The sequence below is a fragment of the Poecilia reticulata genome, linkage group LG6 (genome assembly GCF_000633615.1).
Source record: "Poecilia reticulata strain Guanapo linkage group LG6, Guppy_female_1.0+MT, whole genome shotgun sequence".
NCBI lineage: Eukaryota > Metazoa > Chordata > Actinopteri > Cyprinodontiformes > Poeciliidae > Poecilia > Poecilia reticulata.
Genome location: NC_024336.1, coordinates 14,558,821 through 14,580,393, shown reverse-complemented (window position 1 = coordinate 14,580,393; position 21,573 = coordinate 14,558,821). Strand labels below are relative to the sequence as shown.

The 21,573-nt window shown below is 39.8% G+C and overlaps 1 protein-coding gene across 10 annotated transcripts in view; it reads left to right on the top strand.

Moving 5' to 3' along the window:
* Positions 1–21,573, top strand: part of magi2b (membrane associated guanylate kinase, WW and PDZ domain containing 2b) — a 109,518-nt gene that overhangs the window by 16,146 nt on the left and 71,799 nt on the right. For 9 of the 10 annotated variants that reach the window (XM_008411409.2, XM_008411404.2, XM_008411408.2 and 6 more), the window contains exon 2: positions 11,546–11,662. In XM_008411409.2, the coding sequence (XP_008409631.1) occupies positions 11,546–11,662 (117 nt within the window). Of the gene's footprint in view, positions 1–7,520; positions 7,744–11,545; positions 11,663–21,573 lie in introns of those variants that run through there. The other variant, XM_017305269.1, reaches the window with a different exon arrangement.

The window sequence follows — 21,573 nt, the reverse complement described above, 5'->3', positions numbered from 1 at the left end:
TTGCTGCAAGACAACATCTCTACTAAATTCGTAGAATTTAGCTGTTAACGGTGTTTTGTCACACCTGTACATGTTRAGCAGCACGTTTGTGGTGTGAATGTCTTAATTATTACCCACCTGTCGTACTCAGATATAACTTTCCACAGACTTTATGTGCACATCCAGCAGAATCAAGGTTTCCCGCAGAAAACTCGCTAACCCGGGTGGTTGAGGCGCTCAGCAGTGGTGGGAAGTAACAAAGTACTGTACTTAAGTACAATTTTTGTGTATCTGTACTTTACTTAAGAAGATTTAATAATGGATACTTTCTACTTTTACTCCACTACATTTTACAGTAAGTATCTGTACTTTCTACTTCACTACATTTTTACAAAAGTGTTGCGTTGCTTTTTTTTCAGTTAAAATGTGAAGTTCAGGGACTTAAGGTGGCGCCGTAAAATCCGAGCAATATCGTAACTTACGTGTCTGTTGTCACCCATCGACTCCACCTTTACTCGCAGGCGAAGCTCCAAGACATGCGCAGTGGTTTCCTCTGAGCGGGAGGAGATGTCTGTCTAATCGACAGTAATATAATAGCGCTGCATAAATTGATATAACAACTTGGAAAATCAGCAGCGCTTCGCTTTCACAGACGGTGGGACTTTGTCCAACYTTTAGCGTCACTTGGAAGGAAAGCTTAAAGAAAGGTAAGCTCCGTGGACGTGTTAGCTAGCTGTACAGAGACACATGTTGCATCTGCGACGAAAAAAATGTGTCACTCATGCACTGAATTATTTTGTGGAGGTGTTGACTGAGGTGTCGAACAACGCTGTGACCAAAGTCTGCATTGATATGACATTTAGGAACGATCCGATTCTTCTGGACGGATCTTTACTGATTACATTTATTTCAGCTCTAAGTATTTAATATCTAGTTTTTTTTATGGGAATGTGGATCTTTCAGATCAATTTGAGAAGTAATTTTGATAGGTAAAAGTTAATTTTTTTTGTGTCATGTAGGGTGGGGTGCTGGTCTTGACTTGGTCTTGGGTTGGTGGTCTTGACTACAACTCTGCTACGTGGCTCCTTGGTTGCCTGTCCTCTCCCACCGTGATTCACCCACTTTCTTTCCATCCCCTTTCTGTTGGATTTCTTTAAAAATAAAAGCCACTTGTAGCAAAAAAAAAGTGAAGTTCATGTTATGATAGGACAGGAGACAAGATGTTTCCATCCCTGAAATTATGATGCATGGAATCACATATCTAAGTCTAAACTATGTTACAGAGTAAACGAAATAAAAACATGCTTTATCTGTGGCATTGTTCATTAAAATGGCACATTTCTAATGTATTAAAATTAAATATGATCGGTACACTTAATGATATTAGCAATTAGGTAATCCATTCAGCAAGTACTTGTACTTTTAATACCTAAGTATTTTTAAAAGCCAGTACTTTTTTACTTTTACTTAAGTACAAATGTTAATGTGGTAGTTTTACTTTTACTTGAGTACATTTTTGTCTGTGTATTTGTACTYTTACTTAAGTAYATTTTTTGAGTACTTTCTCCACCACTGGCGCTCAGCAGTCATTCGTCCTGCAGTCTGCAATGTTTTTGAGCTAAAAAAATGTTTAAAGTTGACAGGAAATTTAAAAATATCACTTGATAATTATGTTATTGGAAGATCTGAAGATTAATATCTGAACATGAAGTATAGTCTTAAAAAACTGCAAATATTAAAAAAAACTTAARTAAGCAATGCTAAGCCTGGCGGGGCCACAAGTTAAGCCTCATAGCCCGCCAGGTTTGTAATACACTGCGGGAAACCCTGAGAGTGTTTTCATAAAGCAGAAAAACTCAATCAGGTTGTTACACTTGTGTTTACTTTGTTTTCTTAAGTAACTTGAAGGACTATTTATCAGTACAGACAAGCCTTATTAGACTGTCTGCCGGGTTATAATCATCAGGTTGCCTTTCCTCAGCTTTTGTTTCAATCATTGTGKKTTTTTTTTGTATCGACTGGAGACTCGCCGATTCTGAATTTAAAGCCCCCAGATTATCGACTGCTGCTCCACCAGAATGATGAGGATTTTACGGCTCAATGTTGCCCTTAAGAGTCCTTCATATTTTGCGCTCTCCCGTTGTGTTGTTTCTTTATTATTATTATTATTTCCTGCTCCTGCAAAACGATAAACGACCCCGCTTGTACTGTTGCATTTTCTCCACCCTCCTTCCCTCTTGTACCAGTGCCGTTGTTTTCATTTAGATGCCTCCTGCATGTTGTTTCTGATGGAGTCTGAAGAGCCCTGCTCAAGTTGAAGAGCGCAATCAGGAATGACAAACACCGCCGCAAACACCAGCACACCGACGCGCGCGCACCCCTGAGTCCATCAGTATTTATCTCATCACTGTGGTTGTGTGATTTAAAGTGAAACAAGGAATTCATTTACCTGCTGAGGGAGGAGGGATSGTTCTTATAACCTTTCATCTTTAATCCTGCAGTCTCATTTGTAGTGCAGCCGTGTTTCCCTTTAATGTGGCTCTGAGGTTGTCAATGTGTGTCTGATCGTAATTATGGCACTGTAGGGAAAGACATGGAGGGACATCATCATTAAGATCGGTTTGAGGATCAATATTAGGACCTTCAGGAGAAAGACTCTGTCATTTACTGCTAGAAATAGGCCTTCCCTCCTGCTGCCACTGAAACAGATACTTCATCCACAGCTGGACGACTTCAATATGACAACAAAAAGCAGAGTTAAACAGAAGTTTTTATATTCCTTTATATACGTTAAATGTGTTTCAACAATATCAGGCCAATATGGAAGATTTGTTTGGTTGGTTGTAACTATAAAGATGTTGTTGTAACTGTGTAGAGGAACCGATTATAGAGATTGGAGGCTTCTAATATGGGCAACATGAGCGTCTTGAAGGGGTGATTCGCCCAGGGCGCCAGCTGCTTCTGATCGGGGGTGCAGAAACGTTTTAAGGGCACGGGCGAAGAACGTTTGACTTTTTTCATAACATGCAAACATAAATCTTATCAGCTGCAGCACAGTTCACAAAAGAGACAGAAACAACAACAGAAAAGTCTCCATTTGTTTCTTGTCTTTAAATATTAGACAGGCGTCTTCACTTCCTCTTTCAAAAACAGATTTTTTCTCATCAGCATTAAGCCCAGTGTGAATTGACTCGCCTGTTCTATTTTACGAGTGTTGCATATATTTCATCTCTTGCTTTTATTTTATTTTTGTACAGTTTCTGGGGAAACTTGCTTATCTTTAAAGGTAATTTATCAATAAATTGGATTTCGATTTGATGTTGTAAGAGCCATTGCTTTAACGGTTTCTGTTTCTTCTAAACTCTGTGATTAACCAGCATAACGATGTTCCTAAAGTTTTGGTTTTCAAAATGCACGTATTCGCAGATGCAAACCTGCACTAATCAAACAAAAACCCTAAAAGCATTGACATGTGAAGTGAAAAACAACCCTGATCATTTCCTCATCTTGTGCTCCGGGATCTGTATTTATAAAAGCGTGTAACCGAAGATCAGTGACGCTCGTGGGAAGCCAAGGCTGGACCATGTGGTCTGATCCCACAGATGAGCTAATGTAGCTCAAGCTGCAGAAGAAGTTAATACTGGCTTCAATAGAAATACTTCAAAGTACACAATGGATTGCTGCTTGTTGCATATGGGTGAAAAAAATCAGACGAAACTTTATGAAATATATCCATAAACTAACTTTTGTCAGTAAAGTAACCTTTTTTTAATTATTTATTGCCACATTTGTATATTCGTACTTAAATATTTATGCTTTTTTGTTTAAGAAATGCAAATATTTATGCCCCTTTGTAATCTGAGCAACCCAATGCAGAAATAGGTGAAAGTTATTGATTACGAAGCCTCTCGGGGTTTTGTTCTCCATGACAACCACTCTGGAAAATCAGCATCTCGCGTCTCCTCTGCCTGCACGCCCCCAACCGTCAGCTCACATCCCAACCTTCAACTCGCCCTCACTTCATCCACTGCTGCGCTCGTCCGTGTCTCAGGGGAGATCCGAGCCAGCCGGTGGTGAGTCTGGATTTAAATAAGTGGATATACAATCAGAGTCAGAGCTGACAACGGTGAATTCCTGAAGCATCCTGCATTACTGCAGGATTGTTTGCGTTTAGGAGTTTAGTGGTGAAACTCGACAAATCAGTGTGCAGAGACGGCGTTGCTCTCCTGTTGTGGCCTGATGGTGGAGTGGATATGTCAAAACTAATTATGTCTACCCAAATCAAACAAAATGGCTCCTGTTAGCTCCTGCATCTACATTCTCCATGCAAACCCAACTTTATAATGCACACACACACACACACACACACACACCTGTCTGCTGGAAGAACTCGGTGTTTGCAAATCACAAGAAATCCTAAAGCTCTTAATATATGGACACTTTAGGGCTGCTAGGTGAAGGTTATTGGTCTAAACTGATTTGTGTTGCTTGAGGAAACGACACATTTCTCAAGATTCTCTAAAGATATGTAAGGGATAAATAATTTAATAGGATATAAAAAAACTAACAGTGTAATAAACAGTTTTGTTTTGTTCTTTTTATTCGAGTCTCCAAGTCAAACGTACTTGATTTGTTAAGATGCACAAAATAATGTCATTTATTGCACCGTGAAAAAAAACATTGTGACAATTTATTTAACTCTGATTGTTAAATACATTCCTGTTTGCAGCTTCCATAGCCAAACACAGATTGTGTTTTAAGCCAATTTTGAAAAACCATAGCGCGTTTTTTATGCACACCTTGCAAATCTGAAAGGATCGTCCTAATCAATTCACACTTCCACTGACATTTACAGTAACAAGATACGCTGCGGTTCCTGGTCTCTCTGCGTCACGTGATCTGCTCTGCATGGTTTACTCAGACGTCCCAAACTGCCCAGGAGAGCACAGCTGAAACAATAAGTATTGAGCTGCAATATGTTCATAGCAAAACAAGAAATTATGAAGCAGGAGAACAATGTTTTTCTGTTGGCGTAAAGATGAAAGCAAATATGGAGTCTATTTTCTATATTTTTCGCTGATCATATATGCTTTAGAAGCTGCCAGGTCAGGGTGAATGCTGTTTCAACTTATCAAAATAAATTACGTGTTGTTCCTYGCTACTGAGGGCGCAGAGGTCAAGATTTACAACCCACTTCACTGCATCCTTGACAAAAAAGTGCATTATTAACAGCTTGGCTGTGTTAAAAATGCAATAATATATAAACTGTCTTCCATGCAGAGGACTTGGAAGATGGGAAGATTACAATCAGACACTTATTTTCTGCAACAATTAATTTAAAACAAGACAAACAAGCAAGTTATAAGAAAACGAAAAATCTAAGTCTAAACTGTAACCATTAAAATGGCATCAAAGTTGTTATTTCCAACGGCGTTTCTCTCTTATTTGTGCCGCTGTGTGTGCTTGTTAGTCCATGTCCTGTCAAACTGGGAGCAAAGCTGAAGAGGAACTTTTAAATTAACAGGTTGGCACATCAGAGTCCCTTCCCATCAAATGCACACACGTCGAGTCATTTCTGAGCGATATTCACTTAAACTCCGCTTTTTTAATGAGTGAAATTTGCCCCACGAGCTCAGTGAACGACTCTCCTCCGTAATCGGGTTTTATATGTGCTGAGTTTTACCATCGTTATCGTTGCTTCTGATCCATTCCAGCCATTAAACCGAAGCGCTGTGGTTCCATCTGTGCGTCTGTTGCTGCGTAGTTTGTCTCCTAATGTTGACATGCTTTTATGTTAAAGTTTGTGATTGTCTCATTTACCCTACCATACAAGCACTGTAAGACGGAGAAGCTGAAATAAGAGTTTTGAGGTTTTTCTGATGATCGCCACAGGATCACCTCAGCACATGTTTCTGCTGAAAAAGGAATCGAGTTCTTTAAAGGCGTGAGAGAAAAGGGAGTCAGATCAACAGGAAGACATTTACTGACTGGACAACCTGCAATTTGAACTGTCTACTCTGGGCGTTGTTATGATGAGAACCTCACATTAACTCTGCAGTGCTTTCTTAAATATATGGAAGAGTGCAAGCATTTAATCCTCTAAACCACAGACTTTAGTGTATATAATGGTGATTTTATGTGACGTGCATCGTTGAGAAGTGGAAGGAAACGTGGTATTAATTTAGATCAATAAAAATCAGGAAGGTGTGACGTGGATTTGTGTTACTCYGATGCCTTCAAATATACATGTGTGTAACTCAAGCTCAGCAATAAAACCAGAGGCCCTTTGTAACTCWGGAGGAACTGCAGAGATCCACGRCTCAGGTKGGGGGAAGCTGTAGACAGAACAACAATGATCATGCAGTCAACATTTCTGGCCTTTATRGAAGAACAGGAGGAAATAAAGGTGAAAGAAGACTAGCAGAAAACTCTTAACTGAACATTTTGCCTTTTGAATAAAGGCAAAAGGTGTGTAGCCAAAAAAATAAATAACATTGCACTTTGAACACACCATCACAGAAATTATCAGCACTCAGTACCTTGGAGAAACTCCTCCCAWCCATGGTGGAGGAAAGGCCATTTTCTAMAGGCGTAGCTGCTGCTGGACTCCAGCGAGGAATCTGGAGCTGATTGTAAATAGGCCACCTTGTTGAAAGTCACTGTATGGTGGCACAGATTTTCATTTCTTGCTCGCTCGCTCTCTCTTTTTTTTTTTTTGCTTGCGTGTTTGTTTTGGATAAATGGACTTTACAGTGAGTCAGTGTTGACTGGCTGAGCTACTGTATTTCTCTGTAGCGGATGTTGTCTGCCTGCCTAGATGGGTTTGTGATTGATAGCACTGTCTTTGTCTGAGATCTGGGTATATCTTATACATGTCTTGTCTATCCTTTTGCTTTCTTGATTCAACCAATCACCAAGCAAGTCAACTGCAATGTTCTATACACAAGTTTTTAATATCTGCKGCACTGTTTGTCCTGCACAGTTAAGCCAGTCAAGCATTTTCAAATCAACCTGTCCTGCAGACTCGGCTCATATCATCAGCATGTGTTTCTGTTCCRGTGTTTGTTTATTTCTGTTTTCTTGACCAAACCTCACTTAAGAAACTGCTCAAGGCATCTTCACTGGCATCTGCAGCTGTGTGCTCATCTGCCCTCCATGTGCGTACAACCTCAGAGTGACATATGCTGCTGCTGCTGCTGCTGCGTTTTGCTGTATTTCTTCCTGCTGTGTGACGTACACACAAGGTCAGTGTGGTGGGTGAGCTGTAGAGTATTTGAGGAATTTCTGAGGGCGTCCGCCCAAAATCAGACATGCACAAAAATGGAAACCCACATCTATGAATGCCTTGGCATGCATGAACATTTTTATGCTGCCRTCAGACAGCTTTTCTGTCTTTGTCTTGCACACCCTCACACATGCATTTGCACACTCTAGTGCAGTAACACCAGAAGCAGATAGAGGATGCTGCAGGATTGTGGAAATGGCCTGCCCAATCGGCTGGCAGGTTTTTTTTTCCCCTTTTTTTTTCAGAGCCCGGCTTCCCACTGGCGCATCTTCTTCTCCTCTTTTTTCCCTCCTCCTGACGGTCGTCGTCTCTCTCCATCTATCCGTGTCTCTCTCCATCTACCATCACCCCCTCCACCCAACACCCCCCACCCCGGTCGTCATCTTCTGGGATTAAAATTGGCTGCAGCCGGTTGCTGTGTGCCGGAGCAGCAGTTGGGAAGCAGAGGAAGACGGGGAAGACGGGGAGGTTTCACCAAGGTAAAGGAAGATGTGATGTGTGGCGGTGGGATGTGAAGCTAGAGGACGCCAGGGAGGACAGGCTGTCAGTGGATTTATACCTGTGGAGAAGGACGTTTTTTTTTTTTATATCAACATCTGGGCCAGCTGCTGTTGAGATGCATGGATCTCACTCCCTCTTCACTGTCTGGCTTTCTTCATCTCAACCTCTCGCGCTCTCTCTGTCTTTCTCTGTGTGTGTGTACTAGTGTGCATGTATTAATATGTGTGTGTCGGTGTCTGCATGCCCAGCACGAAGCCTGTGCCTGAATACAAAGCAGAGTGGTTTATCAGAGAATCACGGCAGGCCTGATGTTGATGAAGGTTTTACCCTTGCTTCCTTTTTCCTCMTCACTCCTCCTCTGGCTTTGCTGAAAACGGCGATGAAAYGGTCTCGGTTTGTGTGAGCGGACGATGCATTATTGTTTTCTGAGAATCACAGAGTCACCTGTGTCAGGGACTCGTGTGCATGTGTTTGCACTGGGGCCCAATGCGTTTCCACTCCAGTGCAATGTGTCAACCCCCCCTGACAGGTAGGCGCTGCATCAACTTGTAGGCCCAAGGCTGTTGACTCAGTTTGGCAGGAGGTCAATATTGTATGCATGAGTGGCAAGACATGTTTGTCATTTGTAAATGCTTAGGATGTAACCTCATCCCTTCCGCTGTCGGATGTGATACTATTGCATACCAAATGTTGCGTGTAGAGCGAGTTCCCCTCCTCTCGTCCTCCTGGGCTTCTCTTGTTTTAGATGCAGGCAGGAGAAACTATTTGTGGACCTTCTCATGAATCTTTCCCCGCTCTTTACTCCACTGCGTGCAGTTGTGTTATTTGCTCAGTTCTACTGTGTTGCACTTCAGTGACTTAATGACAAGAAAAACAGCTTATACAGCATGTAATATATGGAAATAGAGAAGCGTAGAGAAAAGGGGGTGCAAGCTGTTGTCCTCTGTAGCTTTTGTTACCTGACCTGCTGACACCGCACATTAAGTCCCTGTGGGATCACCGGTTTACACAATTACCCTGACGTGTGTGTTTGGGTCACTGGTGGCACTGGTTGGCTTGATTTGGCTGTGAAAGTTTGTAAGAACTACAAGCCTGAATGCCTTAAACATTCCATTTGTAACTTGTATTGCCAAACATATCTTTAATTGTGACGTTTCAGTCAACAGAAATGGCCCAAAACTTCCACAAAACTCAAAGGTTTCCCCACTGTCTCTGGCCTTACAGTACAATATGGTCACTTCATGTGTAAGAGATGATGAAGGCATTATAGACATAAAATCCCCTAGAAAGCRTATTGTTTTTACTATTGCTGCTAACAGTTTAGTCACTCTGCACAATGAGCCAAACTCACTGGTTTCCTGACTTGCAAGTTAAAACATMAAAAATTTAAAATAAACTTGAAAACTTATAATTGTCTAATGTTGCGTTTRGAAGATTTACCTCCCAAAATATGAATTCTGACTTGAAAAGTTGGAGATTTTCAATGCCTTTATGTGAAAATTGATTAAGTGCTTTCTAAGTGTATATATATAGATAAATCACAAAATTACTCAAATTCCAGACAGATTAWGGTTTAATCCATGCACCAATGACCTGAGGTAACATTATGAAGTGGCTCTGCCAGAATTCAGTCTTGAATCTGATAAAAAAAATTGTGGAAGGAGGCAGGAGATAAAATTAKGGTGATGCAAAAAGCTGATCAATAAATCCATCTTTGTCTACACGCACTTGTTCTTGCACGGTCAAGGGTTCGCTGGGGCCTGTTTCCAGTGGTGACTGGGTGAGACATAGCTCACACACTGGACAGTCCACAGGACAATCACAGGGCGAMACAGAGACACAGAGGACAGACTCACACACTTAATGACAATTTAGTGTTATCATTTATCATAACAGTCAACAGGTTTTTAGACGGTGTGAGGAAGCCGGACGACCCAGAGAGAACCCACCACACATGGAAAACATGCAAACTGAATCCAGAACCTTTTCACTGCAAGGCAACAGCAAAACCAACYGTGCCACCCTGCAGTCCAAGATTGTGATTACTGTAATACCAATCATGATGTTATAGTTAATTATTCAGAAAGGTGTAAAAAATAAAAAAATAAAAATGGACATTTGGTAAAAGCAAAAAAAAACTACATATTTCTCGTTGAATGATGATGAGTTTCAACTTAAATCTTCCAAGATGATAATTTTGGTCTCAGATGAAGTTGCAAAAAAAAAAAAAAACAACAACAAGCAAACAAACAATTTCTTGCATTTCTTAGGGTTTGAACATGTTTGTAACAAAGTTCCTACAGTGATGAATTACATAAATCCAGAATGAGACACATTATTACCTGTTGCTGCCAACTGTTGTTAGCACATCTATTGCTTTTCCATCTAGCAAGTTGAATATTGCCCATGTCGCATTTCACATATTTAGAAAATAGATGTTTTTGGGTCAGGGTTGGATAAATAAAATATGTCAAAGTTAGAAAACAAAACATGAAAAACCAGGATAGTACTATATCAGTGCTATAAATAATGAGTACATTTCAACGTTTACTGACATGTTTCTGGTCAGTAAACATGTTCCTCCAGGGGTTAAATCATTTAGGTTTAGAGAAAAACACATTATCCTGCYGGTCCAAAAACATGACTGCTAGGTCAATTGTTTATTGTTTAAGTATAAGTGTGTCTGTGTAATGTTGTGAGTGTTGCCCTGTGATGCTTTAGCGTCGTGTCCCAGTATATAATCGCATGATATTCCTAAGTATGTGGTTATATACATAAAATGCAGGTCAAAGTACAATTTATCGACTTTCTACAGTTATTAAAGTCAGCCACATTCTTATTGCCTTCGTTGGCTTGGTCATTGAAACCAACCAATAACGAACTCATCTGGTTTCCTGTCTAACGACTTGAATAAGGAGTTCTAGTGACTCCTGAGAAAAAAGGGCTTTGAACAAGAAAACCTTACAGGTCCCTGCTGCTCCACATCAATATGTAAAAAATATACTGCTCAAAAAAATAAAGGAAACACTTAAGTGTTCACTTAAGTGTTTAAGTGTTCCCTTTATTTTTTTGAGCAGTGTATATTTTTATAATAGTTACCTGCTGCAGCTTTGATGGAGGGTTCTCTTTCAGGCCAAAAAACTATTAGCCACCGTGGCTAATTGTCAGCCATCTTAATTAGCTACATGCAAAGTTGATTAGCCGCRACCTAATTACAGAGATGCTTAAAAAAGAAACTTCTATGGTTTAAACTGAGGTCAAATGTAACTTATTACAAGCTTAGACAAYGAACTGTGAGGATAAATTCTATAGATTAAAATATGTAGCGTAGTGTTGGTTATAAAAAATAAAATAACTTCTTAGAATAGCATGTCTAGCTACCGGCAGCTACATCCTGTTTCTCACTGATCAGCAGTGTTCTCTAGAAACCAGATGTTTGTTTAGGTTTGGAAAAGTTTGTACTCCCTGATGTCACTCAGCARATGAATCTACACTTATTTCTGGCCCAATCTTTGTCAGTTTAAATCAAAGTACTCTCATCTGACTGCTTGTGCTTTCTGAAGTGGCTGAAAATGTACAAATGAATTAAACCGCCTTTTTTCTTAAACACTACTGACCTCCACAAAACATATAAAAGTGTTCAGGCTTGAGAAGAGTMGACTTGTTTAGGAACTGCTGTTTCTTGTTTGAGCTCATTTTAATAGATTTTCGGAGACCATTTGAGCAAACGCCTCTTTACACCAGATCCTGACTCAACTCTTTTTATTTTTATTTTTTTAGGGGGGGTAGTTGACAAAGATTTGCGRCACTACCTCAACCTTCGCTTCTCCAAGGGCTCAGTGGACCACGACCACCAGCAGATCATCAGAGACAACCTCTACCTCCGCACCGTTCCCTGTGAGTTTGCRCTCTTCTCCTCACTGCTCTTCCACTCTTCTCTGATCTCACTATCCTAATTGTTTCTTCTCCCTCTTTGTTTCTTTTTAAATAAGATGCTCTCAACTCCTCCCAGGGCCCTTTTTTTTCTCTCCTCTTTTTCCTCCCCTTTTAATTTTGCCTCAGGATGATTCCCCTTTATTTCTTTCATCACACACGCGCTCTTTCTCTCCGTCTCTCGCTGTCTATCGCTCCTTCTTTTCCCTCGGTCGTCCGAGGTTTCCACGGCAACCACCTTCTTGTCTGGAGGCTTGCGTTGTCGTGATGCCCTACCCCCTTCAGCACRCATTCACAACACACACAGAGATATAAGGAGATAATAACGTCTCTCTTGGAAGTGTTTGGAAAATTTCGGTGTGCTGGACAAACAAGCCGTCACTCAGACGTTTCCTGCCGGCGGGTTCGTCGTGAAATCTGGGTTTTGTCTCTCTCTCTCTCTCTGCGGGCCTTTTGCCTCCTTTCCCCGGCAGGTCCTCCTTCTGTCAATGCATCGAATGGCTCATGAATCAACTCGATGACTGGCTGTTACTCCKTGTTCGTGGAGCATGAGTCAGTGGATTCACAGCCGTGTTTTTTTATTTTTTTGAATCCATTGTTAGCATGCGTTGATCAGACTTTTTTTTTTCTTAAAGTTTAGTTTTGATGTCTTGGTGGTTTGTTACTGAATCCATTGAATGATTCCTTTGCTGGTGTGTTGAGCAACATCTTCCTCTCTCTCTGTCATTACCTCATTTTCACCACATTAGATTTTCTCTTGATTTTAGGTTTGATTTCAGACTCAGAGTGTGAGAACTGAGGCACCTGTAAAGATCAGGTTGTGATGTCATAACCTACCTAGCAGTTCGCCATTGACAGCATTTTCCTTTTTTATTTTTACAAAACGCACAGTCTGGAAAAGTCTGGTATTTGAGTTTCTGTGCCAGAATAATAGTTTCTATGTTTTCATTCATTTTTTCCTCGTTTACATTGTTCCCTCTCCTTCCTTCCTTTTCTTTCCTTCCTTCTTTCTTTTGTTCTTTCCTTCTTCCCTTCTTTCTTTCATTCGTTCGCTCTTTCCTTCCTTCCTTCTGTACTTCATTCCTTCTTTCTTTCCTTCCTTCCTACTTTCCTTCTTTTGTTCATTCCTTTCTTTTTTCCTTCCTTCCTTCTTTCGTTCATTCTTTTCTTTTTTCCTTCCTTCCTTCTTTCGTTCATTCTTTTCTTTTTTCCTTCATTGATCATTGATGAATGTAAACATCATCAGTGTCTGAAGTAAAAATATCCAGTTTAAATGGTTTCTGTAAGCTGCAGATTAGAGCAGGGTCTCCACCTCTCAGTGTCCTGCATGTTTTAGATGCATCACTGCTGCAACTCAGCTGAATTTAAGGCTGAATCGCCTCTTTTCGTAATTTGGTATTGACACATTTTGGGAGTATGTGTGAATTGTAGCCTCAGTTTCCTGTTCTCTTAGCTGACAGSAGTGGCAGTGTGAGTTAATGTTGCTGCAGACCATTGACTTCAATGCTGGCACGTATTTTCACACAAGATATTTTGCATATCTTGGTTGTAACCAGTTCACCCTGTCTCCTCCTCTGATATAAAACCAGTAAACCAGTGGGATGGTTGAGCTTGATCTGGGTAGATTGGTTTCTGAAATACTCGATKCACCACTCCATAACACTTTCAGAGTCTCTTTTGTTCTCGTTGTGATGCTTAGTTTAAAGTCCAGAAAGGAATCTACATCCAATCTAGATACCTCAACTAAACCTGCACCAAGTTACTTCAATGTGATTGGCTAATCTGTGCCAGCTAAAAATAAAACATTCATTTTGATTAATTAATTACATAGAGATGAACATGTTAMCATTTTTAACCAAACTAATTATTTCTTTCTTTCCTGYTTTCTTTTTGTTTTTTTACATATAAAAGTTCAGAGCCTTTGAATTGTGTTTCTGGTTTACCAGTAAACCTGACATACCTGTCATCTGCAAACAACAGTGATGGACGACAACGCCGATTTTAATTTTTGCTTCAAAACAATCTGATGTGAAGCTGGAAAAGACTTGTGTATAAAAAAGAGTTAGCCTAGAACCAAAACTGTTCAACTCTTCAGTATCATGTCAATGTAAAACATGCTGCAGCAGCTCAGATGTCAACTTCCACATTCCACATTTCAAAATAAATATCATTTTCAAAGAAGTTATTGTAAATCGTCTCCTCACTCAGGTACACAATGAGAAATCTGCCTTGTTATGCTTTTATTTTGAAAAATAACTTCCTTTTCTTTGAGGTCAACTTGCTGAGGGCTAGCTAGCTTCATGGAGCGCGTACACAATGGCAGCCAGTCTTCACCTGCAGGGATTCTCTGTTTTTATCCAATTAATCATCAGAATAATGAAAATAATAATCAGTTGCAGCCCTTCTTGGAAGCTGAATATGTATAAAAACAATAACCACCTTTGTTGTTGAGCTCGTATGTCTATTTATTCAATTATTTATCAGTGGAAAAGTTTTTTGAATTGAAAATGTTGCCTATTTTGTCGACCTATTGTTTTGATTAAAACGTTAATTCACTGCAAACTCTAACTAACTCGATTAAAAGTTTTAATCAAGTCCCAGCACTACTAATAAAGTTAGTGTGTATTCTTTACAACATATATCCAGAGTTTTCTAGTCGGAGCAGCCAGTCAGGCATAACCACAGAAGTGATTTGACTGTTTATTATCCTTTTAATTTTTTGCCCAAGGGCAGTCATTCAAGCTGATAATTGTTGTCGTCAGTATGTTAAAGTCTTTTCAATAACAGTGAGGAAGTTATTTCAATATCAGCGATTAATAGCCATTGTGATTAAAAGTTCCTCTGGTAGTGACTCACCGCTCAGAGGACGGAAAGTCTGTGAAAAGCTTAAGTAGCAACACTCTGGTAACGGTGTATCCAGAAGATTTATGTATCTTTTGCAGCTAGTTGCTGTGTTTAACACCAGCGTCAAATTTGACAGTAGATTTGCTGGAAAAGCAGTGTGCACCTCCATTTCTGTCCTCCTTGTTTTCTGCCTGGCTCAGGCTGTCGGCTGTGTTTTAGTGCCGCTCAGGCCGACTGACAGAGTGACGGCCGTGGTAATGGGCATTGGCTAAACCTTCTAACACCTTCTCTCTGCTAATCTTACAGGACGCCGTGTGCCCGTTTTGTTCACATTATCCCCCGGTTTGCAATGATATTTCAATTACAGTCACCTTCCAACCTTTTATTCGAACAGAACAATTATTATTATTCTGTGATGATGTAGYAATTACATCTCCCTAATTATTTGTCCATCATGTTGCAGAGCCTGTACAGTGTAATGATGACTCCTACTCTTCATCTTTTGAATGAATCATTGACTTATCTGTATCTTTGTTGCAACAAATCACTTTAAGACTTCCTTCACAATCAAGAAAAGTCTGAGAAGTCCTTTTAGCATTTTCAGAACCGCAGGAAAAAATGTATCATTTATAGCATTAAAGCCTCATAATGATTAACAAATGCAGTTGTTTTCACAGTGATTTATAATAAATGAAGCCTTTAAAAGCTCTTGGGAAAACATGCGATTGTGATATAATTATTGTAGATTGAAATGACAGCACTGATTGCAGTTAAGATGTATTTATCCAACTCTTATCGTTTTTCCTTCATCGACACGTTCCCGTCATTCACCGTGAGCTTTAGCAGCTCCGTCAGGGTCAGGGGAGTGTTCATCCACTTTAGGGCAAATATGATTTTAAGGTCATATTAAAGTGTAATAACCTACCAAGYGTTGCTTTCTAGCAGTCCTTTGTGGTGGAAAGTTTTGCAAAACGAGATATTGCGCTGRCAGTTGCAGTTGAGCACTTTCTACTGTCTTCATGCACATTTAATCAAAAATCACAGCAGTGAGATTTCACTACTTGTCTGTTATCTACATGACTTTAAATTCAAGCTGAAGGGGACATGTGGTTGTTAAAATCTGAGTCCAACACTCCACTGTAGGACAGAAAATCTGCAGCGTTTATCCACAAGTTAAAAGTATCTCTGAAGAAAAAGTGTAATTCGCATTTACAAAATGAAGTTTTCCTCCACCAGCAGCTAAGTACTGTCATACTGGGCTGCKAAAGAAACATCAGAGGGCTCAAATCAACCCTGGGTGTCCCCTGAACATCGTAAGCCTCAATTTGCGGGAATTAGTGGGACAGCTGAGGATGTTTCTGCCTCTAAGACCGGAGCTGTAGTTGACAAAGCAGCTCTGAGGTTCTCCTCAGGGTCCAGTCTGTTTGTGTTTAGTCTTCAGCTGAACCAGAGATGAGACTGAAGAATGGTAGGAGGCRGATTTACAACAGAGGGATACGTGCTGCACCAGAACTGAGAGAGGCAAACCTCCACTACTCTCTTCGTTACTTGGCAACATAATGGTTTCTCTGGGTTGCATATCCAGTCAATCCAGTCCTTTCCTTTTTGCTTCTTCTTCTTCTTTGGGGTTTTATGGCAATAAAAAATAGAACTGGATGCTCATCATACTTCTATTACTTTGTATCCTCTTTGTCATATTTAGTGGTTGAAGAAGACCCAAAAGCAGCAGGTAAAAACATAGCATATATGAGAGAGTTTAATGAAACAAAGGCAAAATCCAACTTACAAAAATAGGGGAAAATCCAAGCAAACACAAAAACTGAAGACGTGAGGGGATTCCAGGTGGACACACTCAGAGTGACGAGGTGTGGCAAGGTAACAAAACGAACTGGCGACTAGTGAATTAGTGAGGTGCTTAAATACTGGGAGGTGTGGCTGATGAGTAAACAGGTAGCAGGTGTGAATGGTTAGAGCAGGAGCTAACTGGGGGAGAAGGGAGAGAGAAAGTGGCACAGGAAATAATTCAAGCACTAAAGAAACATGATACACTAAAGTAGAAAATAACTAGAAACAAGAAAAACTGAGGAAGAACAAAAGTGGAAAACGGGGCAAACTAAATAAAGAACCCAAGGAACACCAAAAATAGCAAAAATCCAAAACCAAACTCAAACAACCCCAGACCCCTTTTTGGGTTGTGGGGTTATTTGACTCTTAAAAAACTCTTAGAAACTCTTAAAAAAATATTTTCCTAAAAACATATTTTTTTCCCCCCGTCAACCTTATTACAGTGTAATAATGTCATTAAACCTCGGTTCCCCATTACTCCACTGTTCCATGAACAACACTATCATAATTTTTTTACATACCGTAAATGCATATATTTTTTTTTTTTACCATTTTCTCAACACCACCCCAGTAACCAAACCCAGTAGGACGCTTTCCCATGATAAAGAGGGTTCTGATCAGGTTCTGATGCCCAATTCTTATTCCACTCAGCATTATCTCTGATCTCTCATTACTTCCTCTGTTCTTTGTAACCTCAACCTTTATTCTGAACGCTGTATAGATCTCTTTCTTTTGATCCATTATCCCACTGAAGTTTCAGCTGGTTTTTGGTTTTTGAATTCAGATTAAATCCACAGAATATAACAGAAATAACCATTATTGTCTCKGTGGTGAAATTCAGATGTCAAAGTGACAGGCAAATGAAACATGAAGAGTCACACATAGATAAAAAATACATCTATATATACTAACTAAGGGCACAATTACAACATAATACTGTATGTCTAACATCTTATAACTCGTGTCGCATTGTCTTATTATTGTTTTAAATGATGGTATCAACTCGAATTACAGAATATAATGACCACTTCCTGTAAAGAGTGTAAATAGATGAGACTCCACTTTTGGCTTTTTTGAAAACTATAAACTTTTGGGTCAGGAGCCACCACTTTAGAAATACTTTAGAAATGCTTGTCTTGTATACTCTCTCGTTTATTTGACAAGTCAAAGAGTTACAGATTTTGAAATGGAGCTGATCTAACTCGATATAGATAACACAAACCATTCTTTGTAGAAAACGAAGCAAAACTTTACTTTTTTTCAAGCATGTTTACGTCTATTTTTTTGTACTTCCATGCCTAAAATGTTACAAAAACTGCAGAACAAATCTAGAAATTTAAATCTGGTTAAGTATAGTGACAAAAGTATGCAGGATCCCTGTGCTTTGAGCTGCCCCTCTCTGTTAAATGTGAGCATCGTTCATCTACATGCRTTGCTTGACTTTTTGRGAGTCCTACGCTCAGTTTAGTCAGGCGTCGCTGAAGCATCAGAGTGACACAGCGTCAGATGGCTAACAAACCAGTGATGGTGGTCCTGAAYGCTGCTCTGCGCTGCCCGCCGGGGCTGTTTGTTGTCGTGGATTGAAGCGTTTGACAATCACTGTTTGTTTTTTTGTTGTTTTTGTTTTTTTCCCCTCTCGTCTGCAGCGCTCTGACCATGCTGTCAGAGTCGGTCTGTCAGCTTGACGAGCAGACGCCACTCTGCATCACAACATGCTGTCAAGGACGTGGGAGGAGGTGTGTCTGGCTGTCAGGGAATCTGTATGTGTGTGTGTGTGTGCGTGCGCAGAGCTCGAAGGCTCACATKCTGACATCAACTGCATCCTGTTATGTCATTGGGCTCAAGGATAGCCTGCTGCACCCCAAACATAATGAGCCTAATGTAARAATGTTCTCTTTGATACCAATGACATGCTKCAGACTTTGTATTTAAGCTGCTGCGGTTGTTTGTCTSTGAGTTGGGGCTTTTCTTTTTGCACATGCACTTACCTCTCTTGGAGCGCAGATGGCAAAACGGTTGCAGGATTAACACTCGGAGGACATTCCCAGATTAAAAGTGTCTGAAGATGTGCTAAAGAGTAAAAACTGACTTACAGTTCCTTGCAGAAGTGGTCTTGMCCCCTTGAGTTTCCACATTTTTAATTTTAATTGGAATATATGTTGTAGGCCAGCACCAAGTACAAACCTGTGAAGTGAAAGGAATGTTACATTTTTTTATTTTCCGTTTTTCCCTGTGCCCCTCTGCTTGGCCACCCATAAATAAAATCATATTTACGAGTTGCCCAGCTAATCATCATTCTTAATCTCAGTCTTAATCTCCTAGTAAATCCAGGTGTTTTGTAAAGGCATCGGGGGTCAGCATCATGAGGAGCACAACAGATAAAGCCAAAGCAGTGTAAACTTTTAGATTTTGTGCAGCAGCATTAAAGATGCACGTCCCAAATCTCATAGTACTTTGCAATTTAGCAAATTAGCTTAGCTAGCGTTCCATGCATAGCATGGCATCTTTCAACCAAGGGATCTATTAGCATGAATAACTTCACTGWTTGTTACTTTAGTACATTTGAACGTATAACCTTTTCACTAAAGGGCAAAAACAGTGGATTATTCTGGYCAATGGCAGCTTTGGAGGAGCTTCAGAGAGCCTCAACTCTGGTGTGAAATCAACTATTAGAAAAATTATGGAGTTTATGGAAGAACGACATGAAGAAAGCAATTCTTTAAAGTTTTATTTGCAGTTTGCAGCAAACGATACGGCGTACACGTGGAAGAATGTTTTTTTTGTTGTTGTTTATGCAAGACTTAATGCATGCTGGGCCACAAACACTACATATTATGCTGAACACAGTAGCCCCATAGTGAAACATGGTGGTGACAGCATCATGCTGCAAGAGAATGGGGAAGCTGATGAGATGAGAGAATTCAGCAAATACATGTTTGAAAGGCCTAGTCAAAGTTCAGACTGATACCAGACTAATATTGAAATCAGATAATGGTCTGGTACTGACAGGTGGGCTAAACTGCAACACGCACAATTTAAAGATTTTTATTTGCAAATATATTCAAATTATGACTCAGTTTCCTTTCACAAAGCGTTTTTGTCAAACAAAATGCAAATAAAATTCAGTGAAGTTTGTGTTTGTGATGCGGCAAAACGGAAAAGGTCTCGAGACACAAACACCTTGACAAGGCGCTGCATGTGCTGGAAAAGCAAATGTAGAAAAGTTCTACAATAATTGCAACAATGACTATATTCTTGTGCTTTTGGACAGAGATTCAACCCTTTATTTTAAATTTTAGGGAATAATTGACCCCTTCAAGATGAACAGTGTCTTCTGTTTGAAAGGGGAGRTGAGATTTTTAAAATGGCCTGAAAGAATCAGAAAGTCAAAGAAAAAAACTAAGGTAAAAGAAAGAATGGGATCAGAAAACAGACTGTGGGGGAAGGGATGGTGATAAATGTAGACATGAGCTACTTTAGACTCCTAGAAGAGGGGAAAAGRGGAGAAGACAAGCAGAGAGGCAGGAAGAAAGAGGATGGAAAGTGTAAAACAAGAGGACGGAGGCTGTCGGGAGAACGGACGTGCTCCGAACGGAGGAAGAAGGCAGATATGAGGGAGTCTCGTAAGTAATTCCCAGGAGAAGCATCTCTTCTCCTGCTCTAAACGCAGAGACATCAGCAAAGAGGCTCTATAAATAGCCCGAACAGTGAGCGGCGCATTTCTGTACTCAGATAGCCTATAAATACATGCAGCTTCTGTCGGTTCACATCCAGCGTTCTGGACTCGGGCTGCCCGKCAGCTCTGCAGCCTCTGACAGGGAATCCTCCAGTGGAGACACAGAGGAGGGGCACATAAAGATGTTAATGGGGAACAGAGCCAGGATGCATAGGATGGAGATTGTGATGGCGTATGACGCACGCGTCTGATAATGATAGCAGTAATGAAGATGACTATCATAATGATGTGAGGAAATGATGCGCGGAGGGAGAAAGAGACCTTTATAACCCTGATGAATGCATGATATTTTAAAACATACTGTTAATTTTCATGTCAGGTCTATTAGACAGAGTGCTCTACCTTAACAATTAGAAAGTAAAGCGATAGAAGGCGAAACATTAAATACTGTTGATGTTTAATAAAATGAACGTTTACACTTGAACTTGCAACACTTGTCCTTGTGACTGCTTGTCTCGAGCTAAATAAGGAAACACTTTACGTGGAACAGTTTGTTTTCTTTAGTGATTCTTTAATCTGTTTTAATTTTAACGTTTCAWTGAGCTTGGACGCTTAGGAAAGTTCCTCCTTGTCATTTTTTATTTATTTAGATTTTGTTTTCAAGATGGCAGCCTTTCTTTTAAATCTTTAAATTTGATTTCACTGGCATTTCTTCACTCTTCCTGAAATGTTTCTAAAATTGGACATTTCTTTCCACTACCTACATAAATAMATTTTAAAATTTTGAGGATGCCTCTGAAAAGAAAGTCTAAGCTATATTTGTATTCAMATCTAATATCACTGTGTCTTTTTCTTATTTAAAAAAACAATCAACCCAATTAGAAAAAACATTAGTTAAATATGAAATATGTAATACTAGAGTAGAAAACAAAAGATTTGTACTTTCTTTTTTTTCTGWCTTTATGAATCTTTTGGCCCACATTAAATCCTTTATTTGTGTCACTTTTCCATTTTATTCATGTAATAATCAGACAAAGTGCATTTTGTTGATTTTGTTTGATAGACCAACACAAAGTGACGCAGYGAAGTGGAAAAAMGAATAAAATATGTCTTTATTTATTTTGCTAAAAATAAACTTGAAAGTGTGGCATTCATTTACAATCAGCCCCCTTYTCCCTGAGTCAGAACTTTCTGGAAYCACATTTCATTTCATTTAAAGCTGCAAATCTTTTCAGGTTTCTACCAGCTTTGTACATCTGCAGACAGACATTTCTGTCCATTCATCTTTTTGCAAAATATCTCCATCTCAATCAGAGCCGGGAGTCAAGAATATAGCAGAGCTGCGTAGGAAAGCGAAGGCCAGGCTGGAAGTTGATTTTATTAAGAGATGTCAGAGAAGGAGAGAAATACAAATAAACTCCCCACATTTTAAAGTTTTATTTGTAAAGAGTGTTTAATGCATGTTTTTCCTTTCCCTATTTGTTTTGTGTTATACAATGCTGAGTAAACA